The following is a 20,939-nucleotide window of genomic DNA, read 5'->3' as shown; positions in this document are numbered from 1 at the left end:
AATGATTATCGGGGCCCTCCAAGAAGTGTCTTGTCACTTTTGTATTTACTGTTTATTTTGGTTATATGTTCCTCATCCCTTCTCACTAGATGTCCAAACCATCTCAATCTTTTAAGTTCTCAGCCTTTTCTCCAGCTTCTGAACACCAGATCTCTTCACCAATTCCTCAGTTTGATTCGTTCTTCCCCCATCAAATTTTAACATTCTAAGGTCATACCTTATCAACCTCTTCCATATACTAATGGGATATAGACATTTCCCAGCAGTGTGGCAATCTTTTTTATTTAATCTGTACTATCATTACCCTATTAATGTTATCTTAACTCCTCTTTCATAGTGTATTGTTATTACTATAGGCCTTCTCCTTTACTTTAAGATAGGCAAAGGCTAGGAGAAGGAAAACTCCAAAATCAAACCAAACAAGACCCCAACGGCGAAGCTTCCCAGCGCCGGCGGAAGAGGGAAATGCCTGTCGGGCAGGCAACAAGGCGGGCCTTGACATAACAAGAACCCAGCAGCCCGATGCAACCAACATCGGAGAAGCCGCCTGTCTCATATGTCTTGAGCTGCGGTGAAAATGATGTGGGCCAAGTGTGTGTGCGTGGCCGCTGCAAAGCCACGACCACCCAAAACAATATACCCAGCTACTGGCATTCTGTCGTTTCCTCCACCCTTCTTCATCTCTTTCTCACCATCATCATCATCATCACCACCAGCAAGTCCTGAGGCGACAGCACCGTGGGTGAAGGGGGCAGGCCTGGATAGCTGGAAGCCCTTAGCCCACGACTGCACTCAGGCGGCGAGTCTAAGATTCAGTTGCTCTCTGGTGACGGTGCCGTGACACCAGAGTTCGGCAGCTGGACCCGTGACTGGGCTGGCCTATTGAGGACACCGCAGCCCACCCCACATGGGGAGGCCCCTAGAAAAGGTGGGGTAAACATCGGACACGGCAAACCCGTCTGGTCAGCTCACCGCGGCTGGCGGACATCCCACTAATGCGGTCGAAATAACAAGAAAAAAATATTAACCTTAGGTGCGTGGAACATCCGCACCCTCCAAGACGTGACGAACACCAACCGCCTGGAACGACGTACAGCCCTCGTCTGCAAGGAGCTAGCCCGCTTCAATGTTGATGTGGCGGCTCTTAGCGAGACTAGACTACCCGAAGAGGGCAACATCAGGGAAGCTGGAACAGGCTACACCATCTTCTGGAAAGGCAAGGCCCTAGAGGAGCCTCGCATCCACGGTGTCGGTTTCGCCATCCGTTCCCAGCTAGTGCAGCAGCACAACCTAGCTCCCAAGGCCATCAGTGAGCGCCTGATGACTGTCCGCATCCCCATCACGCGGGACAGACATCTCACCCTGATATCTGTCTACGCCCCGACTATGACCTCAACCGATGATAACAAAGCTGCCTTCTACACCCAGCTCGACCGCACCATCCAGGCAGTGCCCGCCAATGACAAACTCATTGTGCTTGGCGACTTTAATGCCCGAGTAGGCAAAGACCATCGCCTGTGGGAGGGAATTATCGGCCGCCATGGCATTGGAAATTGCAACGCCAATGGCCAACTCCTACTGGGTCTGTGTGCAGAACACCAACTTGTGGTAACCAACACCATCTTTCAGTTACCAAAGCGACAAAAGACCACATGGAGACACCCACGGTCTAAACACTGGCACACCCTGGACTACGTCCTGACCAGAGCCAGAGATCGAGGAGACGTCCGCATCACCCGATCCATGCCCGGAGCGGACGACTGCTGGACGGACCACAGACTCCTCATCTCCCGACTCTCCGTGACGACCCTACGACCACCCAGAAGGGCACCTGACAGCGTACCACACCAACGCTTTGATTGTAGTAAGCTCTGCAACCCACAGGTGGCACAGAACTACAAGGAGGCCTGCGAACAATACCTCGCAGACCCTGTGGGTCAGGCCACTGTTGAGCACCACTGGACCACCCTCAGAAACGCCATGGCCCGTGCCGCGGAGGAAACACTAGGCTACACCACCAAGAAATGGCAGGATTGGTTTGATGAGAATGATGCTACCATCTCTCTTCTCATTGAAACCAAACGACAAGCACGCCTGACTTTGGAAAACCAACCAACAGCAGCTAACAAATGTGCTCACAAGATGGCTGAAGCTGGTTGCCAGAGAGGTATCCGTGAAGCCCAGAACATCTGGTGGCAAAGAAAAGCTGCAGAAATACAGAGTTTCGCTGACCAACGTGACCTGCGCAGATTCTATGCAGCAACAAAGGAAATATTCGGTCCCACACGGTCATCAGTGGGCAGCCTGAAGGACGCGGATGGGGCCACGACCATCACCGACAGCGAGGGCATCCTGGCCAGGTGGAGGTCTCACTTTGAGAACCTCCTCAATGACCAAGCAGACACCCCAGACGATCTCCTGCGAATGACCCCGCAGCATCCCGTCCGTCACTGGATGGCACTACCACCCTCCATCCATGACTTCAACAAGGCCCTGCAGCGCATGAAGCCCGGCAAAGCCCCAGGGCCAGACAACATCCCGTTGGAGCTCCTCACTCACGGTGGCCCCGGCTTGAGGAACCGTTTGATGCTCCTTATACTGAAAATATGGGAGACCAAGACCCCCCCCCCCAGTGACTTCCGCGATGCAAACATCACTACCATCTTCAAGAAGGGAGACAGGGAGAACTGTAACAACTACCGAGGAATATCACTACTAAGTATCGCGAGTAAGATTTTCGCTCGGATTCTCCTTGACCGCCTCCTTATTCTCGCAGAAGACGTCCTGCCAGAGTCCCAGTGTGGCTTTCGACCTTCCCGCGGGACCATAGACATGATCTTCTGTGCGCGACAACTACAAGAGAAGAGCCTCGAACAACAACAGCCCATAATGTTCATCTTCTGGGATTTGAAAAAGGCCTTCGACAAAGTACCTCGACCTGCCATGTGGGCAGTCCTCAAAAGATATGGCTGCCCACCCGATTTTGTCAAGCTGGTGCGTGCCCTCCATGACGGAATGGTTGGGAGAGTCTGCCACCAGAACTCTCTTTCAGACCCATTCCCCATCAAAGGCGGCCTGAAGCAGGGCTGTGTTCTGGCCCCGACGTGTTTCTCGCTATACACCGCAGCAATGCTCAACGAGATTCCCCCAGACACACCCTCAGTCGACCTACGTTTCCACATGGATGGAGGCGCTTTCAACCTCGCTAGACTCCGCGCCAGAACCAAGACCACCATGTGTGCAGTGCGAGAACTGCAGTATGCTGACGACAATGCCAGCCCAGGTCAGACGGCAGAGGACCTGCAGTCGTTAGCTGATGCATACAACTATGCCTACAAACGTTTTGGGATGCAAGTCAACTCAGACAAAACCAAGACCCTCGTTCAACATCCACCAGGACTGATGCTCCCCAACTTCAATACCACAGTGAATGACCAACCGTTAGAACAAGTGGACCAGTTCTCCTACCTAGGGAGCATCCTAACATCAACTCCCACAAGCAAAAAGGACGTGGAGAACAGGATCAGGGCAGCCCACTCCGCCTTTGGCCGACTCAACTGCCGCGTATTTAACAACCACGCTCTGACAATGACCACCAAAATAATGGTGTTCAGGGCAGTAGTCCTCTCCACGCTCCTGTATGCATGTGAAACATGGACGCTATATAAAAACGATATTAAAAACCTAGAACGCTTCCAACAAATGAAACTGAGGCAGATCTTGAAAATCCCCTGGGAGAGCCACACCACCAACATTGAAGTCTTAGAACGTGCCTCGCTGACCAGCGTGGAGGCCACCATCATCCACCACCGCCTCCGCTGGATAGGACACGTGCATAGGATGGATCCATCTAGGCTCCCAAAGAAAATATTCTACGGAGAACTGACCCAGGGCACCAGACCACGAGGAGCCCCGAAAATGCGCTATAAAGATCAACTAAAGCGCACCCTGGCTCTAACTGACATCGATCCTTCCTCATGGGAAGAAACAGCCAGGGACAGGAAAACCTGGAGGAGTACAGTACACCATGGCACCGTGGACTTCGAGAAGAGTAGGAGACAAAATGAGGAGGCTAGGAGGAGAAGAAGGAGAGAGCGATTAGAACAGCCCCGCCCACCGCCTACCCTCCCTTGTGAACACTGTCCGCGACTCTTCCACCACAGACTAGGACTTAACAGCCACATCAGGCATAAGCACCCACCCCACAGATAGGAGGCTGATGGCAAACGACAGAACCCAATACTCGGACACGAGTGGGCGCCAACGACGACGACGACATATATATGTATATATATATATATATGTATATATATATATATATATGTATATATATATATATATATGTGTGTGTGTGTATATATATATATTTATATATATATATATATATATATATATATATATATATATATATATATATATATATATATATATATATATATATATTTAAAGATATATATATAAATATATATATACGTATATATATGTATATATATATATATATATATATATATATATATATATATATATACACTGTACATATAAACAAACTCACAAAAGTTAATGACCAAAAAGCGAATGTTTCAAACTCTTATAATGCCAGGGACTGATCTTCATTAAAATAACCACGTGTTGCAAACTCACGATTTAGCTATCATGGTGGAGATGGGTTTATTTCAAGTCTATGAACATATTCCTGAATTCGACAGGAATATGTAGGGTGACTTGTCATAAACTTTTAGTCTCTCTTGATAGCTCAGTCGGTAGGGTCCCTGCCACATGGTTTCCAGCCGTACAGGTGGTGGTTCGAATCCCCACCCGGCCAGAAGCTGTTACCATAAAATGAATTCCAAGTGGATATATATTCCCAAGATAGAATTCGGTATTAAATGCCATTCGTGGGTGATATTTACATTAATTAAAATCACGTGTGCTTGTGATATATGTTCCTATATATAAATATATATATATATATATATATATTATATATATATATATATATATATATATATATATATATATATATATATATATATATATATATATATAGAGTATATCTTAACTAGAGTAATGACACTTATTTTTATTATTTTTATTTCCAAACTAATCATGACACTTTTGGCTGAACTCGCCACAAGTGTTTAGATGAAAAGAAATAATTAAGAAATTTGATATTCAATGAACCGATGGTATTCGTCGGCCTCTTTATAAACTGCGTCAGTCACCTGTGCAGCCTCAGAGAGGGAGAGGAACTTCCTAACCAGCCGATGCAGTTGGAGTTGGAGTTGACTCTTTGGCTTCTGCAGAGAACTCTTCTGTGACTCCACCCAGCCACGATGGAATCCACTCCGCTGTCTTTGGCTCTGCTCCTTCTAGTAAGCCTCAACATTTTTTTCCCTCAGTTTCAAAGATATCTTGCCCGAAACACAGTTCGAAGACTAGCATTTCATGTTTGTAAGACAAGTCATTTATATGTGTTCTTTATAAATATTTTTGAACACCGACACTTCATTAACCGCTTATTTCCCGTCTTTTGCATAACTTTTCTACGTTACAAATAGAAAAATGATGATCAAGTAATTTTTATGACAAAAAATACGATTTTTTTTTTTCCCATATTTTCCTCCGAGAATGTTCAGGAAGTATGACTTGCTTCAATTCAGGACAGTCATGGTAATTGCTAATAGTTCAGCCATCTTAGAAGAAAGCTTTTAGCCAATTAGGTGTGACTTAGCTTCCTCAGGGTAGACAGAACTGGAGTCGACTTGCAACTGTTATCAAATATTGTTCAATTGAATACGATTTAACGCGTTTAGTTTACCCCAAGGATAAAATTGCAAACTGGATTCATTTTTTAGTAAATAACTTTGGGGAATTTTCGTTTTCAGTTGTCAGCTGGATTGTTTAAGAAGACTCGTTTCCTTATATCATTGCTAAATGAAGTATATTGAGATAGAATAAAGGCAGATAATCCTCGTTTATCTAAAGCTCATTTATTTCATTTCACAACATATATGAATATCAGTAAAGATATAAAAGTTAACATAGGCTTATTAGATTCCTAAAATACAAAGACTGCAAGAGAATTTGACATTTTTTCAATCTCACATATGATGGATTTATGCCAGTTATTTACAATTCCTTTGCAAACAACTTCCTCCAAATGAATATTGGTTAAGGAGGAAAAGAAGTATTTAAAACCCCAACAAAAGAAAGTGTTGCTTCATTATGCAGTCAGTTTCTCGAGTCACTACCCCCACCCAACCCTGATATTTGTTACAAATATTATGACTGATATAATTACATTGTTTACATTCCTTTCTTTATTCCATTTCTTCTTCCTTCAGAGTTTGTGGTGTGTGAATGCTGTTCCCGCTTGGAACGGAACGTAAGTCGAGTTTCCTCTTCGGGAAATTTAATAACATAATGACCTTGAGAATTCATTGAAATGTCATGAGACTTTTAACCATTTGGAAAGTATTTGAATAAGCTTTGACTTCATTTGCTTTTATCGATTGAAACTTTTTGAATATAATGAATATTACTTCAACATTATTTTTGACAAGAAAGGAAATTTTCTGGGAAAACCTTTGCCTGTTCCTTGGTGATTCAGTAAAATATTAGTGGTATAAGTATTTTCTGAAGACCTTATGTCAGTGATAAATATTTTTCTTCCAACTCATATCCGTAATATAAAAATCCCACACAATCATATTATACAAATGGGATATGTATCTACACTGTTTTACAATCACATCACCATTTACCTTTCTCGTATATTTATTTCCTTTCTTTCTATCTATTTAATTCCCCTCTTTATACCCCCCCCCCCCCCACACCAGCACTCCCCACAAGGAGCCCAGACTAGGCGAGATGAAACGAGTCCTCGATGAGCTGAGGCAGATGTCAGGTGGCGACAGACAAGGTACTCTCAAGATCATCTTCTTTTGTAAAGCAAAACTTTCATTAAACTTAGGAAACTCTAAACTTTCTCATTTAGTTTTTCGGGAAGTCATATTCGTATGGTAATAAGTTAATACAATCTCATTTGGATATTCTAACTAGATATCTATAAGAAATATCTGCTTTAACTTTCATTACTTGAAAAAAGAAATGTTTAAGCTTGAACCAATGTTAGTAGCAATACTGCCTTTTGACAACCGTTCACTAACCTTTTTTTTCATATCATCCTTCTATTCATTTCCAGTCATAAAAATAAGTTAGTTTTACCCTCGGGAAGAGTTCTTTGAAAACAGATTTTGGTTCTGTATTCACGCCCTCACATTTATCCTTCTTCTGCCCCCAACTCAGCAAGCTCCCTTCCATGTGGCAGTCATGTTTGGCACCGGGCCAGACCGTTACCATCCAGTCTCAGAATTACCCAAATAGGTATTCAGTGGGCAGCAGCTGTCTCTGGACCTTCCAGGTAAGTTAAGAAAAAAAATTAGTATTTTCGTACTTTTTATTTAGTAGGTTATAGAGTTGTCAGTATTGCAAAGGACCGATTCAGCGAATATCGAGGGCTGACTGTATTCCTCCAGCTATCAAGGCAGCTCTTTCCATAAACATAGAAATCATCAACTACAAACTGTTATCTCTTTATCTCTCGTCTTCTTAAATAAAAAGCATTAAACGCAATTCCAAAAGTCTCTATTTATTCAACCACCGGAAAACTTTTTTATAATTATTATTTTAGTCATATCTTGTGTCTTGCCACAACCATGTTGGCAATGGATAGTTATTTTACTATTCGTTCATAAGTTTCAGTAATATACAGGTAATCTTCGTCTACCCGTTTCCTCTCTTCATCAATATTATCCCTTGCAGGGTTCGTCTGTTGACTCAACCATATCGATTACTTGCGATGATTTTAGGCTGAGAAGGTGCAGGCTTTCTTCCGTCCTAATCACCGGAGATGGTCTCTATGTAAAGTGAGATACAATTGGTTATAACTGTTATTTTCCCTTTGCCAATTACAAACAAAGTTAAATATGACGATGAAGTTTGAATTTTTAGAACCAACTTTGATTATAACCTTTATCTGCTCACGGAAGATGTTTGGTTAAATCTTTGTCGTATGTTACAGTAGGATTCACAACTGTTGTTGGTCTAAAGATTACAGCGGAGTTACACTGTGTCTTATTGCATTCTTGATGGCCAGATATAACATACGAAATAATCTGTGTGGGGTGCAGGAGCGATTCCTTAGAAATATTATTCACCAAATATTCTAATTCACCGCAACTACGAAATTATATTTCTTCCTATGGGAAAAGATAAATTCCTTCAAGTTGCTTGATGTAAAGTGGATCTTGAAATGCTTGAAATATCATTGCGTATCCGGTAATAATTTTCAAGAGTAAAATTATTGGTGTATCCTAATCTCATTTTCATGGCCAAGTATCGTACAGCATTGGTTAACTTTTAATCAAAATATAGAATAACTCTATTTCTGGTAAGGGACAGAGCCTGTGTGCAACTGATTGAAGTAGAACAGACTAAACAAGAGAAAGACAGATTAACATATCGTGTCACATTAACAGCTAATTTTATGATAAGTAGATGATAAAATATCACTTGTAAGTCATCAACGTAAATTCACGTTGTGGAATAACGATAATTATATATTATCATCTTTGATTTTTAAAGAAAGAAGGGAATCTTTTATTATGTATATTATCGTTGAAAAAATTTTCATTCTTTGGATTAGATAAATAAATGAAGAGAAAAATATTAGATTGGTTACAGATATTTATTATTTAGAGAGAGAGAGAGAGAGAGAGAGAGAGAGAGAGAGAGAGAGAGAGAGAGAGAGAGAGAGAGAGAGAGATCCCGCACTTCAAAACAAAACTTAGTTATCAAATGTACATCTAGAGGTCTATTTTTACAGGTATTGTGGAACTCAACCACCTTTCACTGAAACGAGTGGAAACAACATGATGCAGGTCAAGTTTAGATCGGGATGGAGAAGATAATACGGTTTCTCCTGCACAGTTACAGCCTCAGGTTCAGGTAAACAACACGTCTCATAGAGGGTCTCATTTTCACAGACAGGTGGCCCTCAAGGTCCTGTAGATCATGTTTTATTTTTCATTCAGCTGGCTGGATTTTTCACATTCTATACATTCAACAATAAGTGTCATCATTATTGCTATTTTAACATTAGATATCCAAAGCTTCCTTCCCTCCTATATTCGTCAATATTCTTCCTCTTCCCATTTTTCTGGAATCAATATGACTTTCTTGTTCCTATTTTTAGGAACCTGATTCCCATCCTGGGAAACCTCGACTTCCTTGCGTGTTCCCGGTTTCTTTAAGTGTTACAACATCATATATTTCTTTCAGATGTGACAGGAATTTCGACTTCGTCTTCAACAGCAGCTACAACAACAACAGCAGCACCAACACCACCACCAACTGAACAATGCCGTAAGTACAAAGTTACTGTCAAATTTCCATTGTATGTGTATGCATTGAATAACGCTGACTAGCTCTTTACCTGACAAATGCGCATCAAGTTTTCTTCACCGAAAATAACGAAAAAATATTAAAAAGCCATTATAAATTCTACCCAAACAGTTTTAGTATCGTCATCTACCTTGATCCTAATGCATCCAAAACTACATATTCCCTTTCGAGGGACGCTCCTCAGCTTCTAAGTATCCTTCAACCAAGGCAAGCAGTGTTGACAAACTGCAAGCAATCAAAGGACGCTTGCACAGGAAACTAGACAAACAATCCAGTACCGTAGCGAATTCAAATGAAAGATTCTACTTCAAGTAATGAATCTTAAGTTTAAAGTCAATCATCTTCTTATTTTTTGAAGGTTCTGAGTTAAATTTCCTTTTTTTTCGAATGGTTACTGGAGCTACAATAACAGTTTTTTTTAAAACAAGCCAAACTACTTTTCAGCTTTTTTCTTATAATCCTGTGCATCTTAGAAGGGTTCAGTCTCTTAAGGATTAATGATTAATGATTCTATATCAAAGTTTATTTTTCTTATCTTCATAAGAGTTGTTGAGTTTCTCCAGATATTTTCTTCTTACGTAAACAAATGGAAATCTATATGTACTGCTCTTCTTACTCTTATCATCTAGATGTCGCGGGAATCAAAAAAAAAAAAGAAAAAAATTATTGTTTAAGAGCTTAAATATTTCCGTAGGCAAAACAATATAGATCAATTATCATGCATAATAAAGGATTGTCCAGCGATCGTTATTTTATAAGAACTACAGGAGTCTTTGCTAAATTCTGTATTTCTATGTGATTCATGCAAGAGTGAGTGACTGCTGCTAATAAAGAATTCGAGATATTTCGTGTATTGATGATAATTGTTCAGATAACAAAAGATTAAAAGAATAAAACAACAATATCAGTAGATTCTCTTACATATGAATATCTTAGAATAGATTTATATCTGCTTATGGTTTCAACGTTATTTTTATTCCTTAACTATAAGTCTCTGTATAGATTCCAGGCGAAATAAGCCCCACCCCTGATGACGTCATATACAACCAGGTTGTCTCCCACGTTAGCAGCTATACTAACTTATAGCCACTTTAAGGGTATAGTATGCATTGTGACCACTGCTAATGCAGGAGACAACATGATTGACTATGACGTCATCAGGGGGTGGGGCTTATTTCACCCGGAATATCTGTGGCAACTATAAAATATCATATTTCATTATGACTAACCATTACCTAATGTTCATATAAATGGCACAAAAATTAACAATAGAATCTTTACACAATTGTAAGATTATCCGCATATATATATATATATATATATATATATATATATATATATATATATATATATATATATATATGTGTGTGTGTGTGTGTGTGTGTGTGTGTGTGTATCAAGGCTTATTATAGAAAACCAAATGAAAAGTTACATATTTATTAAAGATAATCTAACCGAATCAGTAAACCGAATGAAATGAGAAAATCATATAATTTCTACTAATCTTAGCAACCACCTAATCTAACTAAAGTTCAGTCTATAACATAAACAAGCAAACAGTCTATACATGAGACAATGAAGCATTTAATTCTCTTGCGCAGTGTGTGGCCGACGAAACCCAGTGACCAGGATTGTTGGAGGCCAACCGACAACAGTGCACGAATACCCTTGGCAAGTTGCGTTGACAACAGCTTCATCTAACAGACCATATTGTGGTTGTTCTATCATCTCCAATGAGTGGATCCTGACCGCATCTCATTGTGTCGATGGGTAAGAGGCCTACTTTTGGGGTGGGCCTAATTTCTCATATTTCATTCAGGAAGATTCGTTATTTATGAAAGAGATTTAAAACTTCCGGCGATATCCTATCCATGACTCTGTGAAGCAGCGTAAGAATTTTCATGGGAATATATTGACTAAATTCAATTTTGCAAGTTTGATGCCCTATTTTGTTGCTGAAGAGAGGATTGTATTGACTAATAACTGTTTTTGCAAATATTAAACATTGTATAAATAAATTTTCAAAGATTTTATAAGAAATCAGGTAATGTAAAATGTAGTACCATTTCCTCATTGAAAACGTTTATTCTTATTATGGCGATATTGACCTTTTCAAGTAGAAATGACTATTGTTACTAACAACGATCCAATTCCCTTTCCAGAGACAGTGCATCAAGCGTCTATGTAGTCGTTGGAGAACACGACTATTCCACATTAACTGAAACATCGGTTAGACTAAAGATCCAAGCCTCAAGAGTAAGTCAGTAAACCTGTTGATAGTTCTGGCAAAATATTTTATTAGAAATTCTCTTTAACAGAAGTTATGAAATTAGTTAAGGCTCTTCTATTTGCTATGAACTTTTTTATACAGAAAATCTGTCTAGGTGTATTGCTATAAATCTTTGTTTGTTCCTTGAAAGAAGAAGTAATTTAAAATGAATTGTGCAAATCAATACAGAATAATTTTCCTGATTTCAAAATACAGGCTTTACAATAACAGATATCTTTCAAAGGTTATGCCAATGTTATGTGGAAAATAAGTCAGATCAATCAATCTTGTTACAGATCATCATGCACCCAAGTTACAACAGAAACACTCTTGACAACGATATGGCGTTGATCAAGCTGTCCTCTCTGCTCACCTTCCCGTCAGGCAACGAGATTGCCCCCGTGTGTCTTCCAGATGCAGGCAATGCCTATAGTGATGTGACTGCTACAGTTACTGGCTGGGGAACATTACAGTCAGGTTTGTACACTATTAATAAGTTTTAACTTATGTGAAATCTTTGTTCAACTCAAGCAGTAAAGATCAGTCAATTATCTTAGCAATTATTCTGCACATGTAACTTCAGTACATTCTATTCACGGAGTTTTCTTATTTTTTATTTATTCCCTCAAGAAATTGATTCCAGGAACTACACGATTTCGTTTCCAAATTTAGTAATTGTGAAGAATCCTTGAATTTTTCTGTGCGTTAGACTTTTATTCTATCATGCATTTAAAAATCATGCCGAAATAAGATTAGGTTGTTATTATTACTTCTAAAGTTTTGCTAAGATCTTTATAAAGAGACTCAGACATGAAAATCACAATCATAAGAAAGAGAAGCAGGAGTAAGGCTCAATCTCAAAAAAATAATAACCTTCTCTTGAAAGATGGAAGTTATATGACTCAGGACAAATTAAGTAGGAAGAGAATATCAGAGCTTGGCACTGGCGGAACAAACCAGTCACAGAACCTTCAATTAAGATTTCTTATTTCTAGAGAATAAAGTTGTAGATATATATGAAAAGTGTTACCAGTCTATATGATAGGACAGCATCGCAGAATGAAAGACAAAATAATACTCATAGAAAATGAGTAGAAGAATTTCTTTGATCACAACCAAGAGAAGAGGTAAGGAGTACTCCCGGACCAAAGAAATGCAGTTGATTCATTCTTACTAATTAAAGCGAAGGAAGATTAATCACCTAGAAATAAGAGAGCAATAATTCCAGCGGAAATAATGAGACTGAGAGAATCTCTTTGAAACTTTGAGGAAGGACAACTTTGAAGAACTATACAATTAAGTCACCCAAAGGACTTTCTACTCATATAAGACCTTGAGAATCAAGGCAATGTCTGTTGATATATCATGAAGCAGACCTGTAGGTTTCAATCCTTCCACAGACAAAGGAAGATTGTAGCCCGGTGCTCACCTGTCGCGTCTTGAACTCAGGACACGCAAAGTGTGAGGGAGTAGTCAACAATATCACTGAGCCACCGTTACCCTGAAATGGCAGGTTGACTTGACCAACCTATTTATTGATTGATTAAAAATTTCATTATTCAGTATATAAGAAATAAGAAATATGTTGGGACAAATTGCCATTGACTATTTTTTTTTTTTATCTCCATTTTTTGTTACAAGTGCAGTATTGTGTATATAACCATTTTACTTTACAGGTGGTAGTCAACCTAAAGTACTTTATGAAGTGGATGTTCCAACAATGTCCAACTCAAGGTGTCAACAGTTTTTAAGTGGTATCACAAGTAACATGATCTGTGCTGGATTGGATGCCGGAGGAAAAGATTCTTGTCAGGTTTGTTGAGTCACAACAATAGAATTACATTATAAAACTAAGCTTGATTAGTATCTACATATTTTGAATACCATGTTTAAAGACATTCTGAAGAACTTGTGTGACTTCAATGTTCCCAGTTAAAAATGCTTTTAATTCTTTAGACAAAAAGTCATAAGGACAGTCAAATCTATTCATAAACTGCAAACAGCAGCAGTCTACTTTAGGAGTGTAGAGAAAGTATTGGCAATAACAGACATAGCGATAGATGGAGGAATGAGGGAAAAGTTAAGTGTTTTATTAGAACTTGCCAACAGCTTACAGCTTTCGTACTATCTGTGACGATAGTCTCTCTTGTAAACTAGAAAATATCACAAACTCAAACATAACTTGTTTCAGTAGAGTCAAAATAGATTTTTCCATTTTCAGGGTGATTCCGGTGGTCCAATGGTGACTGCAGGTAGCACAGCTCAAACATTCATGGTGGTGATTGGAGTGGTCTCTTGGGGCTATGGCTGCGCCGATGCAAACAGTCCTGGAGTGTACGCAAGAGTAGGCAGTAAGTGAAATACCGGGATATTTGGTTTGAATAATTTCCTTATGACCCTTTATGATACATGACTGACCGAAAGTGTGAGGAATGGAAATATTTTCAAAACAAGAAGTTTTCAATGTCCAGCATAAAGGTTGACACGAAAACAGAACCAACTAATCAAATAAAAAAATAAAAGCGAAGGGAGATAGATACTAAATTGACAGATAGTGAAAAAGAAGGAAAATTTCGTCAGTAAATGAAAATATGATTAAAAGAGCAGCACAATTTTAAATATTAAATAAACATGCGACTTAGGGTAATCTAAACCTTTCAAAAGATAAAACCAGTGAGCAAGTTCCTATATCAATTGTCAGTCAAGTACAAGTAAAAGCAAAGAGTACTTTGTCAAATGAACTTACAATAAGGTTTCAAGATCAAACAAAAAGATGATTAGGTTTAATAACTTTAATATTAGAATCATTATCATGTCTAGAGATTCATGTTACCAAAGGAAGTTTCAAAACTAGTGATTTTGCCAATGAGGTGAAACAAGATGTCAAAGATTATGGTAATAGAAAAATAGATAGATAAATAAGGATTAAAAATTATATTTGGGCCAATGATATTATGAACAAGAGATAAAAAGATGAACAACCAACGTAATCAATATTAATCTTTGATCTATTTAAAGTTTTCTTTTAAGATCTTATTATGAATTGATTTTACTAATGTGATATCTTTTTCAGACTATCTCTCTTGGATATCTACAAACATCGCAGGTTCTCAAACTTGCCCAAGACCATGGAGGACACCGAATGGACCACATCAGACATTAATGAGATTATGTCAACACAATCAGGCATTAATTTCATTTTCCTGATCATAGAATTACCATTTTTTTCTTTATAACTTGTTGTTTATTCATTCCTCTTTTTGAACAATTGTGATAAATGAAATATATTGGCATTTAAAATTTTATTATTTATCCTTATTACAATAACAATACTAATTTCTAATCTGATTACCCTGGGGATCTCAGCCTCAAAAGGCTCACTGAGACTGAGAGACTTTGTTAAACTTTCAGCAAAAGATTTCTATATTTTGAGGAAGTTTTCTTTAGCAAGAGATGAAAACTAATGTTCTGATCCCTTTTAAAGGGAAAATGTTTAATCTATCTAATGTTACAGACACGAAGACTTAAGTTGTTTCAAAATGTCACTTAATAAGTGATATATCCAACAAGTTCCAATTTTCCTTAAATTTCTATTCATATAATCTAGTTTATTTTGATAATACAAAGTTCTTATCATCAATTATTACTGTTTTTCTTATAAACGGTACTTTATCTTTTCTTGTAAGAGAAATAAATAAAACTAAACACTTTGAAATGACTTGTATCCAAGATACCTCTCCTTTATGGATTGACAAGTGGCTTTTTATTTCCCCAACACCGCCTTTCTTTTATGAGAACTCTTATTTATATGTAATAATTTTGCTTTCTTGAAGTTCTACTATGATAAGTGATTATTCAATTAACTCATATTTTTAAGCTTTCTGGTAATAAAAGCATACCTTATTTGATCCTATTCACTGCAATTTACAATAGAATGTCGGATGATGTATGATAGTATATAACAAATTTACTAAATTAATCACGACTGAATATTGAGCTGAAGATAAGGAAGGAGGATAAGCCTCTCATCGCTTGCTTAGAGTGATCTTCTGGCCCGTGTGACGTCACGTTGAATTCGTGCTGATTTTGTCGGGACGACCATCTACAGTGAGTGGCTCCCGTCTTTTCCTCTCTACCTCTCATTTCACATCATTGCCCGGTTGAAAAGACATTGAACGCCAGTTGCTTAAAACCCTGTCATTCTCTTCCTTTTATCTTCCCTCCCATTTGAAAACAATTTCTACATTTGTTCCTGTATTTTGTTAGGCAGTCAATCCTTTCTATAGTTCATAAGAATGATGATTCTAATGTAATTTCATTTGTTTGCTTTTAGAAAGTGAATTAAGACAGATGTATTTCTTATAGCCTGGCATTTAAGGGAAACATATGTGACCATATGTATTGGTAAATTTTACCATTAATTTTTTTTCTTTTGCCCTTCAAGGAAGCCTTTTCTTATTTGCATTAAGTTTACACATGTCTGAAATGTTTAGAAGTATCTAGTGTATTGAGATGCTGGTAATTCTATCATTGTATCATATGAGATTGTTTTAACATTATGATCGTGCTGATGTAGTTAAACATTACCAAATCTTGATTCTGCTTCTTTCATTTATTCAGTTCATTCTTTATCATTTTGTATTCCGATTTCAATATCGGATCTGTTGCAATTAATATACGAGACAAGGGATAGTGGCATTGCCCTATCAAGCAGGACAATGCCCTAAAAACGGACCATATATACGTATGACCAGTGCTTAAGCCCACTCTCCACCCAATCTATGACCAAGGATGACTCAGCAGCTAGACTTATAGGCTCCCCCAAACCACCCCCCTCCATTCTTTGCTCACATGGATGATAAAGTCAGCAACGAAAGGAACTAACGAGTTTGAGCGGGACTCGAACACCAGTCAGGGACGTTACTGCATCGGCCACCACCGCCTTTTTCAATCTAACAACAGTTTAATTCATAGATTATGTTAAAATCAATGAAAATATCAAGAGAGATATTCCCTGTAATGAAAATTTGACTAGTTATCTAAAAAATCAATGCCTGCTAAAATTAACAGCAATATAGAATACAGCTACTTTAAAATATGTCCTCAAAATCAAAACCGAGAAGCATTTCTTAGACTATCACTATTGACTTTGAATATAAAATACTTCAATAAACTTTGCATGACATTTATGACCCTAATGAACTATATCGAAACTGAATTTGACAGCATTCCTACAGTGACAACAGTCCTCCAGCTCTACCGACGCCACTCAAGTCTCGCATTGTCTCACTCTGGTCTCACAGAAATTCTTCCGAGAACAAGAGTTCATGACTCAACACTGAGTCAATACATACTATATATATTTACTCTGGCTCAACCCTGCGTCAATACATACTGGATATATTGACTCTGGCTCAAGCCTTAGTAAATACATATTGAATATATTGACTCTGGCTCAACTCAGTCAATACATACTGTATATATTAACTCTGGGTCAACCCTGAGTTAATATATACTGTATATATTGACTCTGGCTCAACCCTGAGTTAATACATAGTGAATATATTGACTCTGGTTCAACTCTAAGTCAATACATACTGAATATATTGACTCTGGCTCAACCTTGAGTTAATACATGCTGAATATATTGACGCTGGCTCAACAGTGAGTTTATATATACTGAATATATTGACTCTGGCTCAACTCAGTCAATACATACTGTATATATTGACTCTGGGTCAACCCTGAGTCAATACATACTGTATATATTGACTCTGGGTCAACCCTGAGGCAATACATACTGAATATATTGACTCTGGCTCAACCCTTAGTCAATATAAATTGAATATATTGACTCTGGTTCAACCCTGAGTCAATACATACTGAATATATTGACTCTGGCTCAATCCTGAGTTAATACATACTGAATATATTAACTCTGACTCAACCCTGAGTCAATACATACTGAATATATTGACTCTGGCTCAACCTTGAGTTAATATATATTGAATATATTGACTCTGGCTCAACACTGTGTCAATACATACTGAATATATTGACTCTGGCTCAACCTTAAGTTCATACATACTGAATATACTGACTCTGGCTCAACCCCTAGTCAATACAAACTGAATATATTGACTCTGGTTCAACCCTGAGTCAATACATACTGAATATATTGACTCTGGCTCAACCCCTAGTCAATACAAACTGAATTTATTGACTCTGGTTCAACCAAAATGACGCCGGAGTTGCTCATCTCTGTTTTACTATAGTGTCCTAACTTTGACTTCGGTGACTTGCTGCATTTCTCTCCCCATCCTTCACAGTTACAGAGAAAATGATGAAAACGTATCAAAATCTGAAAAATATTAAACTCACATTTTAAGAGCGTCCTCGACTTAATTATAAACAAATAAGGGAGCCAGCTAATTTAGTTCTAAATTCCGTCACCAGATGTTGTCGTACAAATAGCAGTTTGAAGTTTAATACACGGCTGTCATGCGAATAGAATAAGTCTAAAATCTAAATGATAACCTCTTTTGCGCATAGTTACTCCTAATCTTAGGTAAGATTCATTTTCTATAAGGGGTATTAAAACTCGTTTTCTTTCATTCACAATTTTAGCAAACTACAAAAAAATAGTAACGTTGGAGAGATTTTATTTTTCCTTTTAATTTTGGATTTTCAGGAGAGTATCGGAACTATGGATGAAATAAAAACTAATCAGTAGGTTCTAAAATCCCTACATATGGACTTTCCGGAAAGATTATTTGAAACATTTCATAAAAAAAAAGATTCTTGAAAATATCTCAACTATTAGTCATTGAAATATCATAAAGGGTAAAGGCTAGAGTCGTCTGGTTTCAGTTCCAGTTTCATTAGAATAGATGATCACCAGAACGTCAACCAGCCAAACACATTATTATTATTATTATTATTATTATTATTATACGGGAACTGGGCTTGTTCGGATTTGTGGTAGGCCTACCCTCGGGCGATGATTAATCTAAATTTGTGGTACGTTCAACTTAAATTAGTTTAGATTTGGTGGGCCGTCAGTGAGAATTAATTAAATTCTCAGAAATTTCAAGCGAGAATTAGCTTACTCCAGTTGATGACTAAATCATTTCAAATTCATTAGAGCCTCAGAGAAACTCATAGATATACAATTAGATGCCGTGAGACCCATATCGATCAATGGTAGCCCGTGCGTACGTGAAGACAGCCGCCATATTGGGGTGGGAGAGATGGGTGGGGGTTAGCATGGTTATCAATGGAAATTAACGTCGCACAAATAGTTTATTGCAAATTATGTGAATGCCACTTCGAGATTTACCTACTTCCTATTTTGAGATGTTACACTGAATAAATATACAGCTAAATAGTATTGTTTATTGATGTATGTCGGGAGTTTCGAACTGATCAATCGAAATCCCCGCCATTTAACTTCACAAACGTTGCGTTAAATTAGGGCAAGACTGGAAGATCTTGCGGGCGTTTCTATGAATGAGTGCTGTCCAATATGTGACGATATTGTGGTGTAAATTTCTACCACCTGGTGGGGAAGGAGCGGGTGTCAGAGAAACAAAGTCTTTATTATTTACAATTTACGAAAATGATATTGTATTCATTCATGAAGGTAAAATTATCGATGTATATGTTTAGAGCCAAGGACCCACTAGTTTGTTCGATTCTGGCAAATTACGGTCTTTAGCCGAAGTATTGAGTTTATCCTTTAATCTGACGTAAGACTTTGACTGTTTTTCTGTTTTGTATTCGATAAAGAAACTCGATTAAACCCCTTGTTGATTAAATAAAGTGAGAGTTCCCGCGCATTTCACAAGGACCCGTTAATTAGTGCGGGAGACAGTAGTTTTCCTCTGAGCTATGCTGAACGACGCTCGACCATTCCTGCCTAAATCCCGAACTAAGTAAGTACTGTCTATGGAGTTGTAGCGTGTCTCTCTGCCTCTGGTTCCTAATTACCGCGGTACCAGGTCGGTTCCTTTGATAGTGTGAATTATGTTCATTTTTATCTGTCTGTAAATTTGTCATCCCTGGGATTAGGGATTTGTTTTATGCCTCAAATGATTTCTGCAGGCACTAGTATGTAATTTGCCCTAGAACTATCAGTGTAATATTGTAATTTCGCCTTGTTTAGTCCAACCGTGGACTTAGAGTTTTATGAGCACATGTTGCAAGCCCCTTGAGGGTTACTGTGTTCTAAGGTCATGAGAGCCTGTATTTGAATTTCTTGTCAGTGTCGAGTAACTGCGTGTACAGTAAGGTTGAAGACTTAACTCTCATTTTGCGAGACTTTTCATTGTGTTTTTTAAATTATTATTTTTGTAATAAACTCAATTTTGTGATCATATTTTATTTAAACTTTCCTGACTTGTTTTGGAAAGCAAACCTCTTCAAGGTCTTATCATCGGCCCATTCCATCGGGCCTAGAATCATTAGTTTTCAATAAGTCGGAGAAAAATTCTCGACAATGTATATAAATATATATTTATATCTATGTACAGAATTTACATATATAAAAATATATGCTACCTAAATATTTGTATGTATACATATGTAACCATATATATATATATATATATATATATATATATATATATATATATATATATATATATATATATATATATATATATGCATACATATACATATATATATGTATATATATATATATATATATATATATATATATATATATACATATATATATATGTGTGTGTATATATATATATATATATATGTATATATTCTTATACATAGGTATATATATATATATATATATATATATATATATATTTTATCTTACGTCTATTGACGCAAAGGGCGTCGGTTAGATTTCGCCAGTCGTCTCTATCTTGAGCTTTTAATTCAATACTTCTCCATTCATCATCTACTGTATATATACATACATACTATATACAGTGAGCCCTCGCTACTTCGCGGTTCAACCATTGCGGATTCACCACTTCGCGGATTTTTTTCATAACCCATGTATATACATATATCGCGGATTTTCCAGAAATTTCGAAAATACCGCGATGTGACCAATGGTGCGAGATTGGAGAAAGTAAGGAAAATTGAATCATGATTGATTTTCAATATAAATGAAACTTTGAGGAGCAACAAAGATATCATTTGTTAGAGAGATAGAGAGAGGTAAGGAATGGGAGGTAGTGAA

General features: G+C 37.8%; 1 protein-coding gene and 1 long non-coding RNA gene across 12 annotated transcripts in view; both read left to right on the top strand.

The window, feature by feature from the left end:
• LOC137642507 (trypsin-like) overlaps positions 1-20,939 on the top strand; it is a 321,664-nt gene that overhangs the window by 22,527 nt on the left and 278,198 nt on the right. For 5 of the 11 annotated variants that reach the window (XR_011044793.1, XM_068375129.1, XM_068375136.1 and 2 more), the window contains exon 10: positions 12,031-12,211. Coding sequence is in view for 9 of the 11 variants with exons in the window: in XM_068375129.1 (XP_068231230.1) it covers positions 12,031-12,211 (181 nt within the window). In the remaining 2 variants the exon portion in view is untranslated. Of the gene's footprint in view, positions 1-11,627; positions 11,722-12,030; positions 12,212-13,410; positions 13,548-13,955; positions 14,086-14,807; positions 14,957-20,939 lie in introns of those variants that run through there. The other 6 variants (XM_068375132.1, XM_068375131.1, XR_011044792.1 and 3 more) reach the window with 6 other exon arrangements.
• On the top strand, positions 6,331-7,365 carry LOC137642509 (uncharacterized). The gene is made up of 3 exons (XR_011044794.1): positions 6,331-6,385; positions 6,840-6,922; positions 7,309-7,365. It is a non-coding gene; the product is annotated as an uncharacterized lncRNA (long non-coding RNA).

The sequence above is a fragment of the Palaemon carinicauda genome, chromosome 6 (genome assembly GCF_036898095.1).
Source record: "Palaemon carinicauda isolate YSFRI2023 chromosome 6, ASM3689809v2, whole genome shotgun sequence".
Classification (NCBI taxonomy): Eukaryota; Metazoa; Arthropoda; class Malacostraca; order Decapoda; family Palaemonidae; genus Palaemon; species Palaemon carinicauda.
The sequence above is the reverse complement of the archived record's forward strand: the minus strand, read 5'-3'. Positions and strand labels throughout refer to the sequence as shown.